A 22,828-nucleotide genomic window follows, 5' to 3' on the forward strand; every position below is an offset into this window, starting at 1 on the left:
ATGTGTGCTTAAACGAGGGATACGAGGTTAGATTATTAGAATAGTATCTCCTACCTCAAGGATCTTCAACAAGGGAGAGGGAAGGGCCTATGATACTATTCGCTGATTCTTGGTGGGATCGTTGCCCCCGACACTCTTAGGTTATCAGTAGTTCTAGCACAATTAGAGTGACTAGTCTGTGGACTGTACCACTTTACAAAATATTTACAAAAATAAAATAAAAATTTATTTTGCATGTTAAAAAGAACTCTACATAAAAAAAGACTTGAACAACTTTTACATGAAAACCTTTCTATGAAAATTTATAAAGGTCCACGGCTAGTCACTTGAATTGAGGTTAAGAACTACCTCCTGTAGATTGTCGAGTTGGCAACTCTACTCAAGAGCAGGAAGCACACAGCCGAGCTCTGAGCCCCCACTTTTACCAATGTCTTATTCTCAGTTCTGATCTTTCATGTGGTTATATGTTTCTTTTGCTTGTGATTTTTACTACTCGTTTTTATGACTTTCATGCTGGGTTTTCTTGCTTTATTAATTTTCTTGCAAGTTTATTAAGATCTACTGCAAATCATACTATGTTCGCAATATTAATCACGCAACAGTAGCAGATGCTCAGGTACGCTTTTACAGTTTATCTACAGCATTTTACTTTACTGCATTTTACATTTCAAGTACCTTTTATTTACCTGCGATTTGTTTATTCTCCATGCAAAACCAAAATCGAAACAAAACAAAACCAAACATTGACACCAAAACTGTGAAATGTAAATCCCGATCTCAAGCACTTAAACCATGGAGCCGTCGTGACGACAGGAGCTTGGAACCAACTTTTTTTTTTCACGGCGAGGAATTCAGACCGAGCAGCGAGAGAATCTTCTTCGGCATTATCCCTTCCTAGCATAATAACAACCCATAGACCTTCGAGGTAGCTCGCCTAACGCGACGTAAATCCTCACATTCCCTCTTTAGGCACATGTGCAACAATATTGTGCAGTGTAAGTCCTAATTCGCTTTAGGTTCTGAGGTTGTTGTTCATTACAACGTAAACCCTCTTATCTCTGCGGGCTATTTGCATAATCGGATATTATGCAAATGTAAGTCTCAAATAATAAAACTGGCAGGATCAGACACTTAATTAACATCGTCTCCAAAAATATAGCCACACAGTAGGATACTTTGGGAAGTCATTGAGGGTTCTCCTCAAGATCTAGGACATCCCCTACCTTTTCTTTTCTTTGGACTCCTGAAATAACTGTTCATATTTGATTTTTTTTTCCACGTCCTACCGTGAAAACCTAAACCTTGAAATCTTGAAGACTAGAACCACTGATCATTATCGAGAGTTTTCTCAAGTGACTCCAGTCATTTGAGAAGTAATTAACTATAGAGGTTTGTCTCTATAGGGAACTTGGAACCCAGGTAAAAAAAACCTATTTAATCTTAGTATTAAATAGGGGAACTTGTCGGTCATACATAAAAGGTTCGCAGACCAAACGGATGTCACAAATCTCTTAGTTTGCAGGATTGGGTCTATCGCCAAGATCTACACTTATCTTTCGGGAGGGTGTAGTATTCGCGGTATCAGACACAATTATGCAAACTATTGGACAAATGAGATCCATTTGGTCTCATTTTTTAAAAATTAAAACGTACTACTTTCAAAACCCAAACTATATATCTATTATATTAAATTAAATTTCAAAAATTATTTTTATATTCATATTTTTCAAAGAAATCTATCGAAAAGTTGACCGACACCCCTTGACTAATAAATGATAAGCACAAATATCGAAGATTCTCTATCGTGACTAGTCTTTTTCAATTTCTAAGGAATGCAATGGGAAGCACTTCTTGATTCAACACACCTCCAATCACAAAAAAATCTTAAATTCAAGCAATTTGAGTACAATTGCACCGATAGTCTCTATTTGATTTCAATAAAATCATAGTAAAAAAATTAGATTGTTTAAATCCAGTTATTTGATACAATTATAACTGTGATGATAACAACACTAAACTCCCTAACAAATTGGTAAGTTTTGACCAATAATTAAATATATTAACTCAATCAAAACTAACAAATGCCATCCACAAATACAAGAAAAATCATATTTGGAATCACCAAATGCATTTCTTGAAGTTCAAATACTATATTTTTCTCTCAACAACCTTATGATCATGATCCTTTGTATGTATCCGATTAGAGCAAAGTGTTGATACTCTCGGGTAGGGAATTTTAAATCCTATTTAATAAATGTGACAAAAATCATTATATTTATCAACAATCTCCAATCTTCACTGAGCTTCAAGCAAAACATTCCAGATGAATTTTTTTCAATCTCCTAAGATGCACAAAAGGATCATCATTTCTATAAATTCAAATATCATGAAATGAAACAACAACAAAAAAAATCCAAGGAAATGTCACAAGATATGTTTTATTAACCATATAATGGTACTAGATGCATTAGTTAATTTAAAATACATCATCTAACAATCATATAATCCATCTATAATTTCAAAATAAATTTTGTGTCACCGTCTTCTACTCTAAGTAGATGATATTGACTCTTCAAATCACTTTCAAAAAATAACACAAGCACCTTTTATCATATCCAAAATATCATCCAAAAAGGGCATAAAAATGCTGTATTTGATGATGATTTAATTAAAGGCTCTATATTCGTAGGATTTAGCCAATCATTAAATATATTAACTCTATCATTATCAACAAAATAACCATCCACAAATACAAAGAAAAACTAAAAAGACTCATAGATGGAGTCAAAAAATCCATTTCTTCATGTTCAAATACCATGTTTTTCACTCAACAACCTTATGAACATGATCCATAGTGTGATTCCGTTTAGAGCAAGCGTTGGTACTCTAGAAAGTAGGGGATCTCAAACCCTATTTAGCAAATAGGCAATGGGCAGGAATCACAAAATTTGTCAACATTCTCCAAAATTCACCATGCTTCAAGAAAAACCTCACATATGAGTTTCTTTTTATCTTTATTTTTATTGATCCAATGAACTTTTATCCTTAGCTATAATTATTTTTTTTTATTTTCTCTATCAATTTTCCTTTTTCTATGACAATTATTAGTAATTTCACTTATTCTACTTGTAGTGTTTTATAATTATGATATTATATTTTAAAATATACAGTTTTTTTGTCTATTAAAACTCATACACTCTCCTAAGATGCACAAAATGATCATATCATGTTTCACTATAATTAAAGTATCATTAAAGTAAACAACAAAAAAATGTTCTACGAAAAGGTCACAATGTATGATTTATTAATCATATAAAAGTACTAGGTCTATTGATTAATTTAAAATACATCATGAAACATTCATATAATTAATCAAAAATTTTAAAATAACTTTTATATCCATCGCCATCCTTTACTCTAACAAGATGATATTTACTCTTCAAATCAACTTTAGAAAATATCACAAGAACCATTCATTATATCCCACATATCATCCAAATAAGATATAAAAATCTGTATTTAATGATGATTTTATTAATGGCTCTACTATTTACAAATATCATCCAACTGCCACTTTTCTTAGGTGTAAATAAAGTAGGAATAGCATATGGACTACTGATTATTCTAATAAATCCCATCATATGTAATTATCAACTTATTTCTTGATTAGAGAGGGTGAGCTTAACAGGAGAATTTTGAAAAAATCTTTGAATTGCAAGCTTCGTTCAATCCAAAACTAATTCTCTACAAAATAAAAAACTTAAGTAGAATATGAAAAATTAAATTCAAATCAAACTTGGTTTAAAATGGATAATAACGCATGAAAATAAGTCCTATCCTTGAAACTGAGCAACTCAGCCAAAATTTAAGGCATGAATTGTGGAAGTACTTCGATGACTAAATGAAAATGAAATAAAATAATAAAATAACTCAATTATTCAAGGACTATAGATCATATCACTCGAAAGTATGAAAGAGATTCAAATAATACTCTTCCCACACATTTGTTTTCGATGAGCCACACATTGGGGGTTGTTTTGGCTTATTTCTTCCATTTAGAATTCTTGCTATCACCAACTTATGAATCAGGTTTTGTGCTCAAATAAAACAGAGTTGGTCAGCTATAGCTCCTTAGATTGACTGGTTCAGTTTGAATTGAAAGTAGTCCTGGGAATCATTAATAGAGTGATAGATATTCTTCCAGATCAAACTTGAAGAAGTAAATTGTTCACCAATCCCTAATCTCCTCTAACTTTATGTACTCTAGAAAAGGCAAAATGCTCGCCACTACTCCACTTCCTCTAACTTTATACAATCTCAGATATTTCTACTAGACATCAAATGATAATGTTTTAAATTGGCGGAAAAAAAAAACCCATCAAATTTCAACAAAAAGTCAACATCTTCATTTAAGACTTGTAATGCATTTAAGACTTGTAATGGAAAGGAAAAAAAAAAAGACAAGAAGCTAGATAGAGCATACATACCAAAACTCGCATGCTTCAAGAGAAACTTCATCATCGGAGTCATTATTAGCTAGCAACATATATTCAATCACAGTCCTCAAATGTGGCTGTAGAAGATAGTTGAAATCTTATTTCTGGAAACACTATTTTACAGGTAAAGATATAGCTGTGTAAAGCCATTCTCGAGATGAAAGGATAAATTAAAACTTCAAAATAGAGCATTGCAAAAGTCACTTGGGCAAAGCAAGAACGGAACATCCAGGACAAGGCTCTAAGGCTGTATCTAGCTAAAAAACTGTTCCAAAATCAAAAAAAATGGAGCGGAATCTTAAAGGAAAAATATTTTACCTACCTCCAAAAAAGCAGGCCGAACTTCGATTAACTGAACAAATGCAGAGCAAACCTACAAATGATATTACAAAAATGAAATAAACATGATCATCTAATAACGTACAAAATAGCTTCCATAACAAAAAGTAATGAAAAAAATAGAATAGCACAATGAATCAAACGCTAGATCGTTACTGGTTCTTTTCAGCTTTTTGATCAGAATATTTTTTGGTATAATTTGGGAACAACTCAAACCTAATATAAGAATCATAGATTGCTCAAAGTTTTAAAATTAAGCAAGAATACATAACTAATGTGCATTAAGTAATAAAAACTCCTACAAATATCAAGAAGAAAAAAATGTAAATACATAAACTAATATATCATTCAAGTGGAGTCTTCAGAAGAGAAAGTTGTTAGGTGAGATTAGTGTATTTAAAAATTAATAAAATTTATTAAAAAAAGGGTTATTTTTACAGATATGTTCACTAAATTATGTGTTTTCCACAGAAAATTTCACATAGACAGAATGAGGAGAAACATTCAACAAGTACTATTATAGTGCCTCGGCGTTGTGCACTGAGACCCACAGCACTAGATACAAAATAAATTGGACAATCAACCCAAGAACTTGGCACCACAACGCTATCTAAAAAACACTGCAGCTCTAATCAGGAGAAAATCTGAAATGGAAACCCAAGAGATTGGTGATGCAGAGACAGTATTTGGCGGTGCAATGCCAGAACATTCAAGGAGTTCATGCCAGAAAGCAAGGGACCTCAGTGCGACATTTTTTAATGTTGTAACGCCTGAAGAAGTGTAACACCCAAAAATTGAAAGCAGGTTACAATTCGACAAAATTTAAAAGTACCCAAATTTTGCACCCTCAGAATTCAACCGAATCATGTTTTATAAAATTCTACGCATAAAAACGATCAAATTTCATACAAAGCACTATATAATTATTATGATTGGATTGGGAGATGAAAAACTTGGAAGCTATAAATTTAATTAACTTTAATTAAACCTATTTATTCCTAATCTCACGTACATGCACTGTATCAACCGCCCTGCACGCGCTATTTATCGCTAGTTCGATTGAATGGGGTTTCCAAAGCCTTCAAAATTCATCCCCTCTCTCAATATCCTTCTCCATCGCTCGGCAGAAGGGATCCAGTGAGAGCAACAATCGCGGCACTATAGTCACGCGATCCTGGTGACCTGTAGAGGGCCGCAGACTACGATTCAAGGGACCAGGAGAAAATCTAACGGTATGAAGCTCAGTTTAACGCTAATTGTAACATTCCTTTCTTTTCTCTGGTTTCTGTTTTGACGTTCAAGGACGTTTGCCTTGATTTTGCGCACTTTTTCTTTTTTTGTCGTCGTAGCGAAGGCATATTTGCGTTAAAAGCTATGAAATTGGTTGGTGGGATTCCATAAAAGGTTTCGGCGAGAAACTAGCGAGAATATGAGAGAATTAAAAAATTTGGAGGGGGAAATCAAATAGGCAGATTAAGTGAAGGGTCAGTTATGTGTTAGCATTCAATTCATGTTTTGGGTTGAAGCACGTTCTGAGCCAGTTTTCATAAAACCTTAAGTTGCCTATGAATTTTAGGTTTTTTATATGAAGCGGCGAGCTCGAAACGAGCGTGAGAAAACTCATTGCAGGATTGTTTCGTCAATTCAGGTGAAATAAACTTGTGCTAACATAAGAAAAAAATTCTTTTATGGGTCTTCGTATGATTTCTCATTTAATACAGATGCATTTAAAATTTTTTACATTATGTGAAAGAATACAAACATCGAATGTATGAATAAAAGCTGATTTCTTCTTACAATACATGCAATGTTATTATGCTATGGACATGCTATGATACATATGACTGTGTTTATAATATTAATTGTTTGCAGGTATTCAATTGTTATATATCATGCATGTGATATATAAAATGTACATGAATGCTTGGTACGTGTATTATGTTTCAAAAAATGTCACGAGGAAGAAAATAGGTAGACTATTACACGAGTTCGTGCAAATAAGCTATACAGGGATGTGATATTCCCGACTTCTGATGTTCAGTTGGCGACGAAACTCTGTAACTCGTTGTGATCAGACCGTGACAGAACATAGGGAACCATTGGTATTGGGGGGCAATTGATAATTATTATGATGGGGGACACAACCTTTATCGATAGTTAATAAGGCTTTTGGGGCAGAACGACAACTTATGAGACGACATGACATGAAAATAGTTGATGTCTATACATTTACAAATGGCATTGCTAAGGTGACACTATTATAATGACATTGTTATGATTATATTATTATAAAAATTTTTATGATTACTTATAACTATACATGTTTTATACAACAATCGTAATTTTCTACACTACCTGCTTTTTTTTCCTGTTTTATACAGCTCTAGCATGTTATAAATTGTGTGAACATACATTTTCATATGAGCTTGCACATTTTTTCTTCATCAATAAAATCATATTTTAACAATAATTATATCGATGAGTTCATTCTTTTTTACTCTACGTTATTTACTTTCAAGAAGGGGTGAAAGCACCAGAGCGAGTAGCCAATTATGAGTTGTATATCTTTCGCATTTATAGCTTTGGAGGCTTGTACAATCTTTTTGGTCTATATTTTATTTTTGTTAGATTTCACAGTTTTGTGTAATTTAAATGTTTTGATGATATAATATTCCACGCTTTCAAATACATGTAAATATAAATGAAACAAAATGTACAAAGTATGTTTTCGATGATTTAGTTAGACTAATTCATCACCCACTAGACTAAGATTTTGCAAGTCAGAATGAGTGTTGGTGAGAATTTAATCTGGCTAATTGTTCTCCTTCGTCGCACCTCAACTGAGCCCTAAAGGGTGTGCCAAAAAGCTAGTTTATGCCAAACATACAGAAATCTTAAAGCTTAAAAATGGTGGTCCTAACAAGTTAATTTTTAGATGTTTTTGAACGGAATTGTGAGCTAGGGTAGTGCTTTAGAGGAGGTATGACCTTAGGGTCAAGAGGAGAATAAGAAATTTTAGTCTAAGGTAGTAGCATATAAGTAGTTTTATATAAGTAAATAGTGGGGAGTGGAGTGCAAGAGTGTGAGTGTGAGTGCGAGTGTGAGTGCGAGTGTGAGTGTGAGTGCGAGTGTGAGTGTGAGAGTGTAGCAAGGGAGAGAACATTAAAGAGGCAGAAGTCTTGAGAGGAAAAAGAAGACCAAGAAAAAATTTGGACATAAAACTTCTTACGGTCATAACTTCTCCAAGTTTTAGTTATACCTTGGGGTTGTATTTTGTAAGATAATTTAGCTCTATGATTTGTCTTAATGCAATTTAAATGGACTAGTGTATTTTTCTAAATTTGTGGTGCAATCAAAGTTAGCTAATAAAATAGTTTATTATTTTGGTTTCTATTCTTAAAATTATTTGATATATATTGCACTTCATTTAATTGAGAATTTAACCAACATTCAAATTAAAACTCTAGCATTTAATAATAAAAAGTATTATTTAATACTTGAGAAAGAAGTCAACATATATCATAACTGAGATAGGCATATACTCAATTTAAACATGCAATCAATTAAGAATAATACTTAATGCAATTTTATGATTCTAGTTTACATAAAAATATATTGAATTAGTCCTTAAGATTAGAACTTTTAAATTAGCGAAAGAGACTAAAGGATACCTAGTTCCTAATTGGCAATTAAAATGATTGTGTTCAGTCAATCTATGAAACAAAGCATAATAAGTTTGGTGAATCCATAAATTTAGAGATTTCCTCACTTTATTGAGTTTAGAAATCAGTAGTATAAAAATTTGTTTGACCAACTTTAAATTCAAGAAGTGCTCTTCGTGTGATTGTTAGATAAGTTCACGAGTAACATAAATTAATACTTAGTCAAAAAAATTTAATTTTGATTCTCATGGGAATAATACTTAACTATTCATAAATTATTTGAATGGCAATATACTTGCATACACCGTTACATCGATCAAATATTTTGGTGCAATTGCTAAAAATCAAGAGTTAAATTCTGCATACGTTAGAATTAGTTTAGTTATCTTAGTTTTTATTTAGCTATTTGTTTATGAATAATCTATTTTGTTTTGTTATCTTGTTGCTATATTTTTATTATTTCGTCCGATAATGTTATTTTATTTTTAGTATACATTGTGGTATATTATCAAATTATTTTATTTTCATATAGTTGTTTTCAAATATTTGAACTTGTTCGTTAACTTGTTTTGATGTACTTTTAAGTTTTTTTATAAGGGTTATGCATTGTATGCATACAATAAAAAAAATATAGATTTATTATTGTGTGATCCTGAAATAAAAATGACATTTTAAAAAATTAGAAAATAAAAAGAGAGCCAAAGACAGCATCAAAGCATGGCAAATTAACCAACAAATTTGATCAGCTTAAACCCTATGAGACTTCAACAACCCTTTAGTAGATGAGATTCACCCAACTATCAATAAGTATGTTATCCAAACTAAAAATTTTGAACTTAAACTAGCTATCCCCCAAACAAATCAAAACTTTCAATTTGGGGATCCGCTTGTAGACGATCCTAACTTGCAGAGTGCTAGTTTATTAGAGATGTTGAACTTTCAAATATAATGGAGTCTCTCATGATTTCATTTGACTTAAATAGTTTCTATTTTCTCTGTCAGACAAAACAAAGATATGGTTAAATTATCCTCATCTAAAGCTCAATCCTAGCTTGGAATGAATTAGCTAAAAACTTTTTAACCAAGTACTATCCCTCATCTAAGACTATCAAACTCAGGAGTGACATCATTTCTTTCATAAGTCAATCTATAATACCTAAGAGAGGTTCAAAGTTTTATCAAGAAAATGTTTTCATCAGGTCATGCCAAATTAATTAATAATTCAAACATTTTATAATGAGGCTTTTTTAATCTTTGAGGTCAATAATAGATGATACAGCTGGGAGATCACTAACGTTTAAATCTTTTCTTGAGGCATATACAGTGAAGAGAAAATGGCCACCAACAACATCCAATGGCACTCTGAGCGATTGAACTCTAGAAAGATAGCTACTATTTATGAGAAATATGTCCTATCTATATTGACTTAACAAATAGTTATTAATTCAAATAAATTTGACAACTTGAGATTTAATCAAAGTGAAGGTTTACCTGTGAGTTTTGATAATTAATGTATTGATCAATCACATGATCTTTGCCTACAAAATTCAGAGTCAATGAACTTTGATAACTTATAATAAAGAAGATATCATCGTAACTTTAATTGAAATAATAATAATAAATTATTAAATAATAATTGAAAAAAAAAATCAACAAAATCCCATAAGAAATTATTAATCCTAGATTGAGTTATCCACTTTTAATATAAAGAAAAAGAAACTTGATTAGAAGAATTAGTGTTGTAAATGGGCACAAAGTTATGAAGTCAAGTTGCAGCCATTAATCGAGACACAATTAAGAAAATTAGCTAGTTCTTTGATAAGAAAAAAATAAGAAGAGTTACCAAACAACACTGAAGTGAATCTAAAATATAAGAATGAACAATGTAGGAATATACAATAACTGGTAGAAAATAAGGGAATGTGTCTAAAAATGAGGTGAGGATGGAGGAAAACAAATAAGAATTAATAAAACTAAAAGAATCTAAAAAAAATCACTGAAAAAGTCTGCTAAGAGATCATCACTTCTATTTTCTCAAGGTATCAGCAATAAAAATTTAAATAATAATTATCTTAACTTTTAAAAGTGTTCAACAAGCTCATAATCAATATCACATTTACAGAAGCTCTTAATCGGATGCTCGGTTGTGTAAAATTCATGAAAGATATTTTAAATAAAAACTAATAATCATGAGAACTTGAAACTGTAACATTACCTGAGAAGTGTGATACGATCATTCAAAAAAAACCCATAAAAATTAAACAATTTTAATAATATTATAATACATTAGCTTTGAAGACATTACTCGAGCACCTAAAATATATCTTTTTAGGAGAAGCATTAACTCTGTCAATTACAATTTCTTCAAAATTGGATGATAATTAGAAAAAAAATAATGCGAGTTTTGAAAAGATATTAAAGAAATTAGTCATTCATTGTGTATGCCTAGGATACTCATTGAAAAAAATCATTAATCAAAAGTGGACTACGAAATAAGCCCAAGCTCAACAATTAAAAGTTAATGAAGAAATAGATCTTGAAATGATTAGATGCTAAGATCTAGAGTAATGACAATCGGGTGAATAATATGTATAAACTATAAAAAGTTGAACAAAATTACTACAAATGACCATTTTTCATTTTCCTTTATTGATTAGATGCTAGATAGATTGATTGGACTCTAATTTTATAGCTTCTTAGACAGATAGAATATAATCAGATTTTTATAGCACCAAAGGATTAAGATAAAATCATGTTTACTCAAATATTTGCTTTTAAGTGAATTTACGTTGGATTATGCAATACCCTTGCTATTTTTCAAAGATGTATAATGGCTATATTTTCAAATTTGTTTCAGTAAGACATTGAGGTTTTTATTTATGACTTTTCTTTATTTGAATTCTCATTTGATATCTATCTCAAGCATATTGTACTGATTTTGCAAAAATGTGAAGAGAAAAACTTAATATTGAACTGGAAAAAATGTTAAGACCTAAGATCTCTAAGCATGGGATTGAGATAAATAAGGCTCAAATTTCGATCATAAAGAATTCATTACCATCCACTTCAAAAAAGGGGATTAGAAGCTTCTTAGGGCATGCAAGATAAGATAGAAAATTTATTTAAAACAATTCAGAAATTACTAAACATTTATTTCATTTGTTAGAGAAGTATACCTTATATTAATTTAATAATTAATGCCTAAAAATTTTTCAAATATTAAAAAAAACTAATCAATGCACCTATCATAGAAGCATCTAATTGTAAACATCTTTGTGAGCTTACGTGTGATGTTAATGACATTGTTGTAAGAGCAGTGTTAGAGCAACTAATAAATAATTTATTCCATGTGATTTACAGTGCTTACAAGACTTTGAATAAAACTTAAATTTATGCTAACATTGAAAAAAAAATTTATTCGAAATTTTTATCTGTGATAAATTTATAATTTACTTGATTGGTACTAAGACTAAAGTGTATACGAATCATGTTGCAATTAATTATCTTATAACTATAAAAAAATATGAAACCTATACTTATTAGAACATTTTAATATTAGAAAATTTTGATATTAAAATTTGTGACTATAAGAAAAAAAATAACAAACCACTTATCAAGACCAGTTTTGGAAAAACATGAAATTATTAAAAATGAAATTAATGGGTTCTCTATTGATGAAAATGTCTTCGTTTTGAATGTACAAAATGTGCCTAGATATGTTGATATAGTCAATTTTCTTTAGTAATGTTAAACCTTATGAATTGACTTGTAATAAAAAAAAATATATCAATAATACAACAACAAACCATTATCCCACTAAGTGGAGTCGGCTGAATCATTTTTCACCGTTGCCTCCTATTGAGTGTCATATTTTCATTTAATTCTAATAAATTAATATCAAATTTATACAATATGTCCAAATCTTTCTAGGTCGACCTCTGTCTTTCTTAACATAAGTCGAATCTAAAACATCTACTCTCCTAATCGAATCATCAAATCGTCGACGTTTAATGTGACCAAACCATCTAAGATGACTCTCTAATTTTGTTCGTCACTGGAGTTGCACCAACCCAATCACGGATATATTCATTTCGCTTTTTGTCTCTAATTATAAAGTCACTCATTCATCTAAGCATTCTCATCTCGGCAACACTTAACTTAGTTTAATGTTTCTCTTTTAAAGGCCAACACAGTGCCATATAGCATTATAGGTCTCACCACCATCTTATAAATTTTCCTTTCAGTCTAAGCGGCACTTTTCTATCGCACAATAGGCCCAAAGCATTCCTCCACTTCAACTAACCAAATTGAATTCTACTAATAACATCCCAATCTACATCACCACAACTTTGAACAATGGACCCGAGATATCACCCATAGTTACAACTCTGTCACTAGAGCTACTACTACTAAAATTATATTCCATGAATTCAGTTTTAGCTCTCTACTCAAACGAAACCCTTTAAACTCCAATGTAAACCTCCATACTCCAATTTTTTTCCTGAGCTCTCTCTAGTCTTATCCACGAGAAGAATATCATTAGCAAAAAGCATACACCAAGGTACATCCTTATGTAAATGTCCAGAAAGAGCATCCATAACAAAAGCAAAAAGATATGGGATTAAAACTCAACCATGATGTAATCCAATTAAAATAAGAAAATAATTGGTTAATCCCTCTTCTGTTCGAACACAAGTAACAGTTTTAGAATAAATATCTTTAATGACTTTAATATAAGTCATATCAACACATTTCTTCTCTAAAACTCTCCAAAGGATATCTCTTGGAATCTTATCGTAAGTTTTTTCTAAATCAACAAAAATCATATGTAGATCCTCCTTATTCTCTCTGAACATCTTCATCAAACCTCTTAATAAATGTATAACTTCCATAGCAGACCTTCCAGCATAAATCCAAATTGATTATGAGAAATGTTTGCAATACGTCTTAACTTATGTTCAATTACCCTCTCTCGTTATTTTGAAAGTATATGACATATCAACTTAACCCCTCTATAACTTACACTTGAGCATCCCCTTTCTTCTTAAAAATGAGCACCAAAATACTCTTCTTCCACTCCTCAGACATCTTTTTAGTTTTTAAAATAATATTAAAGAGTAGTAAGCCAAGAAACTCTCAAATCTCTTATATATTTTCATACTTCAATTGGGATATCATCAAATTTTGCAGGCTTTCCACCCTTAGTTTTCTTTAAAGCCTCATCAACTTTTGTTTACTAATGCAACGGTAGAAAAGAAATAATTTATTATTATTAAAGTTATTAAAATCACTAAGATCGATCATATTTTCAAAAACATCATTAAAAATTTTATCAAAATAACTCACCCACCTATACTGAATATCTTTTTCTACGAAAAACACTTTTTTATTTCCATTTTTAACGCACTTTACTTGAGCTAAATCTTTATTTTTCTTTTCTCTTTAAATGGTTAGTTTATACAAATATTTTTTACTATATTTAGTATCTAATCTATTATAAAGTTCACTAAAAGCTGAATTTTTAGCGTCACGGATTATTCTCTTACATTCCTTACGAGTCATTTTATATTTTTCTCAGTTCTCTAAGCTTTTACATTTTTTAAACAAATGTTTATAACATAACTTCTTATATGTTATCTTTTCTTGCACAATATTATTTCACCATCAAATATTTTTATTTATAGAAACTTTTTCTTTTGATTATCCAAGTATAACTTTTGTCACTTGTTTAATAGTGTTTGTTACTTCCTACATAGAATTTGCTTCTCCATAAACATCCCAAATCTTGAAATCTTAAAGTTTACTAGTAAAAATAATTTTATTTATCTTTTAGATGCCCCCATCTAATTCAATGATAATGATTACTAGTATTCTTTATTTTACAACTCTTCATCTTAAAATCTAGAACTACTAATCGATCTTGAGTACTTAAATCCTCACTTGGAATGACCTTACAATCATTACATTATCGCCGACACTTCTTTCATAAGAAAATAATCAATGTGTTTCATGAGATCCATTCTTATAAGTAATAATATATTCATTTATTTTCTTGAATAAAATATTAGCAGTAACAAAATCATACGCTAAAGCAAAATCTATAATGGTTCTACCTTTTTCATTAATCACTCCAAAACCGTAGCCACCATGAATATTTCTAAAATCTTCTATCACCTTACCGACATGTCTGTTTAAATCTCTTTCATTAAAAATTCTTTCTTCAAGTGGTATCATTTGTATCAAGTTTTCTAGGTCATTCCAGAATTTCTCTTTAGACCTATATCTAAACCTAATTGAGGAGCATAAGCACTTATAATATTAAAAATCTTAATACCAGCAATAATCTTAAGGACTATAATTATATCTCTAACTCTATTAATTTTAACACTATTATCTTTCAAGCTCTTATCTATAATTACACCTAAACCATTTTTAGTGTCTCTTACCTGAATACTAAAGTTTAAAACAAAAGTTATCAATCTCCTTAGTCTATTCTCCTAGTTAGTTTCTTGAATACATAAGGTATTTATCTTTCTATGAATCATTTTGTCAATTAATTTCATTAATTTACATGTGAGAGTACCAATAAATAAAGATTATATCCTATTACTAGTTTCATTGACTAACTTATTTACCCGCATCTGTCCGTAATTTAGGAACTCTTGCTTATTTGACACTACACCCAAGCGTCAGTGAAGTGGCCTTTACATACTTTTCACAGCATTCAGATCATACAGCGCGTGCTCCTAGGGACGCCCTAGCATTTACACAATGATCAAAAGGATTTATGTCATGATTCTTTGACAAATTTTACGTTGGATGTTGACTATCTAACGCAACCCTCTACTTTTCACATCTGAGGTTTGGGTCCCAGCAATGGCAGTGTTAACAAATAATAATGAAAAAAATAAAAATATATATCTATGATGATAATTTTTTTTGGATGAATTTTATCTATAAAAAATACAAGAATTTAATTATTAAGAGGGGTGCCCTCTTAGAAGAATTTAAAAATGGTTAGTAAATATCACAAATCTGAATAGGAGAAAATTTCAGAAGATATAAAATAACATTTAAAATTTTACAATCTAATTTGTATTAGCATACCATATTTAAAATTGTTAATAAATATGTTAAGATGTGTAACGAATATAAAACGATATTTAATATAGCTAAAAGAGATAAAATATCATTAAACTATAAATTGGACGTTGAAATTTTTATATTTAGTGAATAGACCTTACAAGACACATCATTCCCTCATTTGAGAATTAAGCTATATTGACAACAGTCGGCTATGTCTTTAAGTTGATAGGAGTGATTGTATATAGCAGACACTAAGGCGGTAAAAAAATTTTAAAGAAGAATACCTTTCATGATATAGAATACCTAGAATTATAATCAGTAAGGAAGCCACTTCTATAACAAAAGATTTGAGACATTAGTAGATAAATTAGGAACTAAACGTTAAATAGATACAGCTTATCACCTCTAAACTAATGGAGAGATTGAGCAGATATTATAGCAAACAATCAATTTTATTACAAAATATTGGTCATTAAGGTTGGACAATACCTTATGTGTCGATAGAACAGCTTACAAAACTCAAATAGGAAATGTCTCTTTACAGATTAGTCTTTAGAAAAAGCCATTTACCTTTAGAATTAAAACATTAGGCTTTTTGGACAATTATAGAATTCAATTACAATTTAAAAGATGTTGGTAAAAAGAGAATCCTACGGTTAAATGAATTGAAAAGTAATTCGACAAGCTTAGAAGAATGTCAGTATTTATAAGAAACAAACTAAAAAATGACATGATCATAACTCTTTTAAGAATCAATTTGTATCTGAATAGGAAGTATTGCTTTCTAATTCAGGATAAATTAATTTCAAAAAATTTAAAGCCCAAATGATCAGGTCCATTTATTGTAGTGAAAGTCTACCCCTATGAATTTGTTGATGTCGAAGATAGAAAAAATGCCTATATTTTCAAAGTTAATAAACAAAAATTAAAATCTAATTGCTTCATCCTAACTAAAGAATTTAGCATAATCAGAGGACTAAAAATTAAGCATTGTTTGGGAGACAACCCAAGATAACTGTAATATTTTATTATGTTTGTATTTGGTGTTATATAGGTAGAGGAAGACCTAGGAAGACTTGGGCTTATTGTATAAAAAATGATCTTAATTTATTAGAAATAAATGAAAATATGACACTAAATAGGACGCAATGGAGAAAAATGATTCATGTAGCCGACCCAACGTAGTGGGATTAAAGCTTTGTTGTTGTTGTTGTTGTTGTTGTATTTTGTGTTATGTGTAAAAAACTAATCAATTTTTGTGTTGCAAGTATAGCACCTAAGCACTGATGATTATTCAACTCTGCAGCGCTAAGTGCGAGTATTATAAGTTGTCGGTAAGTATTTCAAGAATTGTGAAATATTATGTGTTACGCCAAGTCGCTGATTGTGTAGCATCACAATGATATCTTGGACGAGCGTCGCAATGCTAGCCTAGTAAACAAACTGACGATCAACTGACTTTTGTCAACTTCAAAAAATGATGTCAAGTTTAATGAAAATTTTAAGAAAATTATGACTAATGGATGAATTTTGATTTCTTAACTTGTTGACAATAAGATCAGAGTGTTGCGACAATGAGGACTTGCGTCATAGCGTTTAGAGCCCTAGAGAGTAGTGTTGCGATTCTATTAAGCATTATATACAGGCCTCCCGAGTTGATTTCATTTTAACACCGAGTGCAGAGCAATAGGGTAAGCAAATGACTTCCTTTCAGGCTAGAAAACCTAGTAGGTTTAGTTTTTTTTACCTCATTCCCTGGGAGAGATGTAGATGTATACTAATATAATTATGAATAAGAGGACAGGTGAAAGATATCCGGACCAAAGATAGATATAAAATGAGTATTTAATTTATAAGCTAAAAATTAACTACATGAAGAAACTACTCGTATGTTCTATTCACATACTATTCATTTTCATTTAAAAAGAAATCCATATTATTTTAGTATTTTTTTCCCAACCTACAAATAAGCAATCTCAACAAGTATATCCCCTCAGGTTATAATCTTTTAAGAACAATGCAACTTAAAAAAAAAGGAGTAAATATTGAAAAAATGCTCGAGTCAATTAAAGAAGCATCAAATGAAAAGAGATGTAACATTGTTTCCAATAGTCGTGCAAATGCACATATAATATCTCTTATTTATTTTATTCGAGGCATAGAATTTGGGCTATGATTATAAAGGTTTGTTTGGGATGACTCCTTCACCACTTTGTTTTTTAGAACATTGTTATAATATTGTTTGGCTATTTCTTTTAGTGCTTCTTGTTACCAAGTCTCCTAAACTTTGAGCCATAAGAAAATAATTGTTTGATGCTTTTAAAATGAAAAAATAAAATTATAATACCCATAGCAGGTGTCCAAAAAAATCACTTTGCCACAATAACTCCACAGATACTTTTATAAAGAACTTCTAAGGCCCCACATGAATCTTAAATGTCATCAATTTTGAAGATATTAGTGTGGATACATTCTACAACTAAGGACCTATTTGATGCAGCTGCAGCTGTTTGATAAAGCAGTTGTGAAGCTGCTGAAGAAGAAGCAGTTGTTCAAAAAATTGTAGAGGCTATTACAAAAAAAAAATTTAGAAAAAGTCAAAAAGTATTTTTCTAGCAGCCCCGCAGGTAGCCAGGTCTGGTGGATAAATGCAGCTTTCAACTACAGTTTTTTTAGAATGCAGGCAAAACGTAGTTTTACCAAACAAGAAAAACTGTGGTGCAGCACCACACCACCGCCTCAAACGCACCATAAGTTGTGCATCATTTAACTGCTTGAAGTCCTCAACATCTACCTTAAATAGCTAACTTTGAAAACTATGTTTTCTTTAAATGAAGGTGAAAGTGCCTTTAAAGAGGTGTAGCTAATGCTAATAATGATAATAGATTGAGTGTTTAAATTCTATATAATTATACATTATCAATATGCACATAATATCATATTTTATTTTAATATTATTTTGAAAAGAGCATTATTGATGCTTATTTTTAGGATTTTGGCAGTTCATGGACAATGGTAATATTGGTAAAATATGTGACAACTAACATTAATTAATAAATATTAATGTTGATGTGTATCACAAATAAAAAATGTCACACATGACAAATCATTTATTTTGTTATTAATAGTGCTTTTTTTCCTTTTATATTTTTAATCATCTTATGTGAAGTATATAAAATTATTAATCATTGTGCGCTGTCTATAGCAGAAAATATTAGCATTAGTGTTTAACTACAAATTATATATTAAAAATTTATAAAATATAATTTTGTGTCTGACATGTCATGTGCCCATTTTAAAGTTATGGCATATTGCTTAAATTTATGGTTTGTCATTGAGTTTGTTTTGTGTTTGTGTCGCTTCATAAAAATATCAGATCCAATATAAATGAATGTTTTATAGTGGGCAACAATGAATGAGAACCAATTAGAACATTGAAAATCAAGAAACATTGAAACTTAGTGAAACTAATGACAAAATTAGAAATATAAAATAAACAAGTTCATGAAGAGACTACTAACCAACTTCCGCACATCTGCGGCAACATCTCGAGCAAGAACAAATAAACCTTGTAGGTACTGATCCATAGAGAGCAGCATGGCCTGTATAATAATTTTTCATAGCATACAATGACTGCTATTGGCAAATACAAACCGCATTTTAGCAAGAAAAATGTCAAGTATTTAATTTCTTACTTTAGGCATTATTACAATAAACTGATTGATGGAGCCCAAAGAGAGCTTTCTAAGTGTAGAATGTGGAGACTGGAAAAGCTGCAGCGTGTATAACAAAATAAAAGGTTTCAGTCGAACCCCAACACACAGTGAAAAAAAATTACTCATGAAGAAACATGAATCCTAGGTCATTTCCAATATAATGTAACAATAAATGAAACTGCAGACTAATTGCACGTTAGTAAAAAAAAAGTTCAAGAAAGCCAAGTGTTTTTTAGCATTGGTACTACACTAACCTCAAGTCAAACAAAAGTCAGATGTGACTTGTCATGTGTGTTTAGGAGAAGAAACTGCTTTGTGCATATGCTGCAATGTCTTTCGAGACTTGCAGCTCGCACCATTCCAGAATCAATGAAAAGAAATAAAGATGATTCTTAAGCAATCTAAAGCTCATTAAGATCGTTAAGATTGGACTAACCTGCAATAACCTCGGCATGAAAATGTTTATAGGTCTTTCTGTCAATCCAGGAACATCCAAATCAAGTTCTTCAGGTATATCCTCGCAGATCTGTTATAGAAAGATGAATGGATGGATAGTGTAATTTTACTTTGTGACTTTTAAAAGACTAGAAAGTACAAATTCGCACTAGTAAAAACATATGAGCAAAAGAAGAGAATAAAACCAGTTCAACAGTTAGGTCATCCCAGTAGCATCAACATAAAGATGCAAACTTTCACCAGCAAAATCATAATTATGCAAGTTCATATTGCAAAAGGATGTTAAGCTGCAATTGCACTTCAGCGGTGTTATAGAAAAAAAAATGTAAAATAAGAAGAGAACAGTTAGATGATATCAGTAACATTAGTTAAAATCACTATAAATACTATCTCATGATTTCGGTTGCATTGCTTAGCAAAAACAAAGCTTGCCAAATTGTCTGAAATAATTTTGGTACGTTTAAGTGTCCTGGTTCATGGCTGCATTTAACTGTTTGTCATTCACAAAATTTCTAAAAATGGACAATTATTAAAAAAATTTCAACCATTCCCCTAAAAAATCATGACCAAGACAATCCAAGATGGATGGAGGCGGTGGTGACTAATGTTAAACCAGTATGGCTATACCCGTTCAATAAATTTGGCCTTAAATACAATAAATTTTGTGGAGCAAGATAAAATATGATAGAATAAAGAAACTGAAGTGAGATGTATTAAGCCGGAGACAAATAGTTGAAAGGAGGTGGATATAAATAAATATTAAATCCATTTCTATTGCATTTGGACCAGAATTTCTTGGTGTTGATTACAATAAGTGTAAAAATGAAGACAGGTTAGGATAAAATGTAGCACCCAAGTTAAGCCTAGTTACTTTCAGCTATTACTAGTACAAGCTGCCATTTCCAACAACAGGCAACATAAAAGACCATTGATCAACAAACAAAAAAAAACACCAACCTTGTAAATAGTATCCATAGCACTTTCCATATGATTTAAGTCATTACTATCCAAGCAATGAACAAGAGCTTGCAACAACTCCGGCCAGCCCAATAGTCTCCCACTCTGCACGATGACACTAATAACAGTTCCAGCTGTAGATCTGATGGTCTTATCTGTAGCACCTAAACATGAAAGTAATTGTAACTTGATGTATTGCTGATGTGAAGGAGATGTGGATCTGTAACTTGTTTTTAAATTATTCTTCAAAAGCAAGCCAGCAGCCTGTCGGATTTCTGCTGATTTACCCTGTTACATTAGCAGATCATCAATTAAAGAATAAAAATGGAGCATAAACTAAACACTACGATGGCATCACTAAAGATGCTAAACACGAGTGGAAAAGGAAAGGATTAATAAAAAAGACTTGCTATATTAGCAGTTTAAACAACAACGAAAAATGTTCTGCCAAAATGAAAATTGAGATGTTAAAGCTCGGTTAAAATAGTTGCTTGAGAGCTATGAATTTATTATAGTCCAACAGCAACTCAAGTGCAAGCCCACTTTGCCGAAAGTAACTTAAGCACAAACCAGCATACTATTTCCAACTTGAGAAAAGTGTCACTCAAATTATAGATGTTAAGAAGTTACAGAACATCAAAAGAATGCATTCCCACATTGTAAACAACGTAATGAACCAGATAAGAAAAATGTGCAGTATGTCAAATTTTCTTCTGCATTTCATTCTTAGTTTTGCATCTTAAGTCTCCAAGTAATGGAAAAAAATAACTTCATCATGTAATTTTGTGTACGACCACCAATGCATAAGTCAATTTGTACGACTTGAAAGGAGATTTAAAAAAAGTTATCAACATTAGCCTTTTGAACCACACAAATTCAACTATATGTGTGTGTGTTGCCTACCGTGAATCTGTGATGATGATGATTGATGAAACCATACGTTCAACTTATTCCAATAATCTTTAGTTTTAGTTCATGATTATATATATATATATATATATAGCTATATATATATATATATATATATTAGGCCCTAAACCCTATATGTGTGTATGTGGCCTACCGTGACTCTTTGGTTGGCAAAGTTTGTAAGACCACTGGGGTCACGAGTTCGATCCCGCTTATTGGTGGGACCTATGTGCGGGATAAATTCTTAGGCACATGAGGTTGGTCGGGAGGCTCATATAATAGCCTCTAGCAATTTTTTTAATATATATATATGTGTGTGTGTGTGTGTGTGTGTGTGTGTCTATATCCATATGTATCTATGCTTTCCAGAAGGTCGCCCGGATGAAATGCTCCTCCCCTCACTAAAAATTGAAGAGCTTATTGTCCTGAGATTTAGGAAACCATTTAACACTTAATTAAAAAGAATTATTTTTGCATAATTCAACTATCATATCCAGCCATCGAGTTAATAAATTACCTTCCCCGTCAAGTAAAATAAAGACTTCTTCAGGTTGGAATACTAGATCATACATTAACTTCCTAATGCCTCTAAAATAAAGTCCAACTAAAAAAAGGGGACATTTACATACATGCCAAACAATTCTCATAACCTTCCACGCATCAAAATCAGAAATGGATGAGAAAAGGTTTAAACTTGAAATTAAGAGACCTAGGGCTTGAACACAACTTCAAACCTATTCCAAATCATCCTAACAGAGAAATAAACAGCCAAATAGTATTAACAGTCACAATGTCAACCCAGCATCCTAAGCCAATGATTTCAAGGTATTCCTTTTAAACTGCTAACTTGTGAGTGCCTGCCCCACAAACAGTCAAAACGAAATAATACAAAAATCTAGGCGAAACAACAAAATACCTCTCAGCAGAAACATCACTCGAATCAACTGCACAGCTATAAATGCTAAAACCTAGCGAAAAAGTTGCAAAACGTAACCTATCACCTAGAATGATAGGAAACCGGGACAAAAAAATAATAATTTCAATGAAACTGACAAGAAATTTTGGATGAGCTAACCTCTGCCCTTGCAAGGATGAAAGCGAGGTAGTTGTTGAAATCCCCAACCTGGCTATAACGCTGAAGCTGCTGCCATATTAGGTGCTGATCGGAATTCGGGGAGATCTGCCGCTCCATCAAACAGCAGATCTC

The 22,828-nt window shown here is 31.2% G+C and overlaps 1 protein-coding gene across 1 annotated transcript in view; it reads right to left on the reverse strand.

The window, feature by feature from the left end:
- The window catches only part of LOC110030317 (transportin-1), a gene marked incomplete at its 5' end in the record, with an annotated part of 105,460 nt that extends 82,632 nt beyond the window's left edge, over positions 1–22,828 (reverse strand). The window contains 7 exon segments of the mRNA XM_020732977.1: positions 4,488–4,573; positions 4,819–4,869; positions 19,105–19,185; positions 19,279–19,356; positions 19,736–19,825; positions 20,713–21,000; positions 22,697–22,828. Coding sequence (XP_020588636.1) covers positions 4,488–4,573; positions 4,819–4,869; positions 19,105–19,185; positions 19,279–19,356; positions 19,736–19,825; positions 20,713–21,000; positions 22,697–22,828 — 806 coding nt within the window.

The sequence above is a fragment of the Phalaenopsis equestris genome, unplaced genomic scaffold (genome assembly GCF_001263595.1).
Source record: "Phalaenopsis equestris unplaced genomic scaffold, ASM126359v1 Scaffold000700, whole genome shotgun sequence".
NCBI lineage: Eukaryota > Viridiplantae > Streptophyta > Magnoliopsida > Asparagales > Orchidaceae > Phalaenopsis > Phalaenopsis equestris.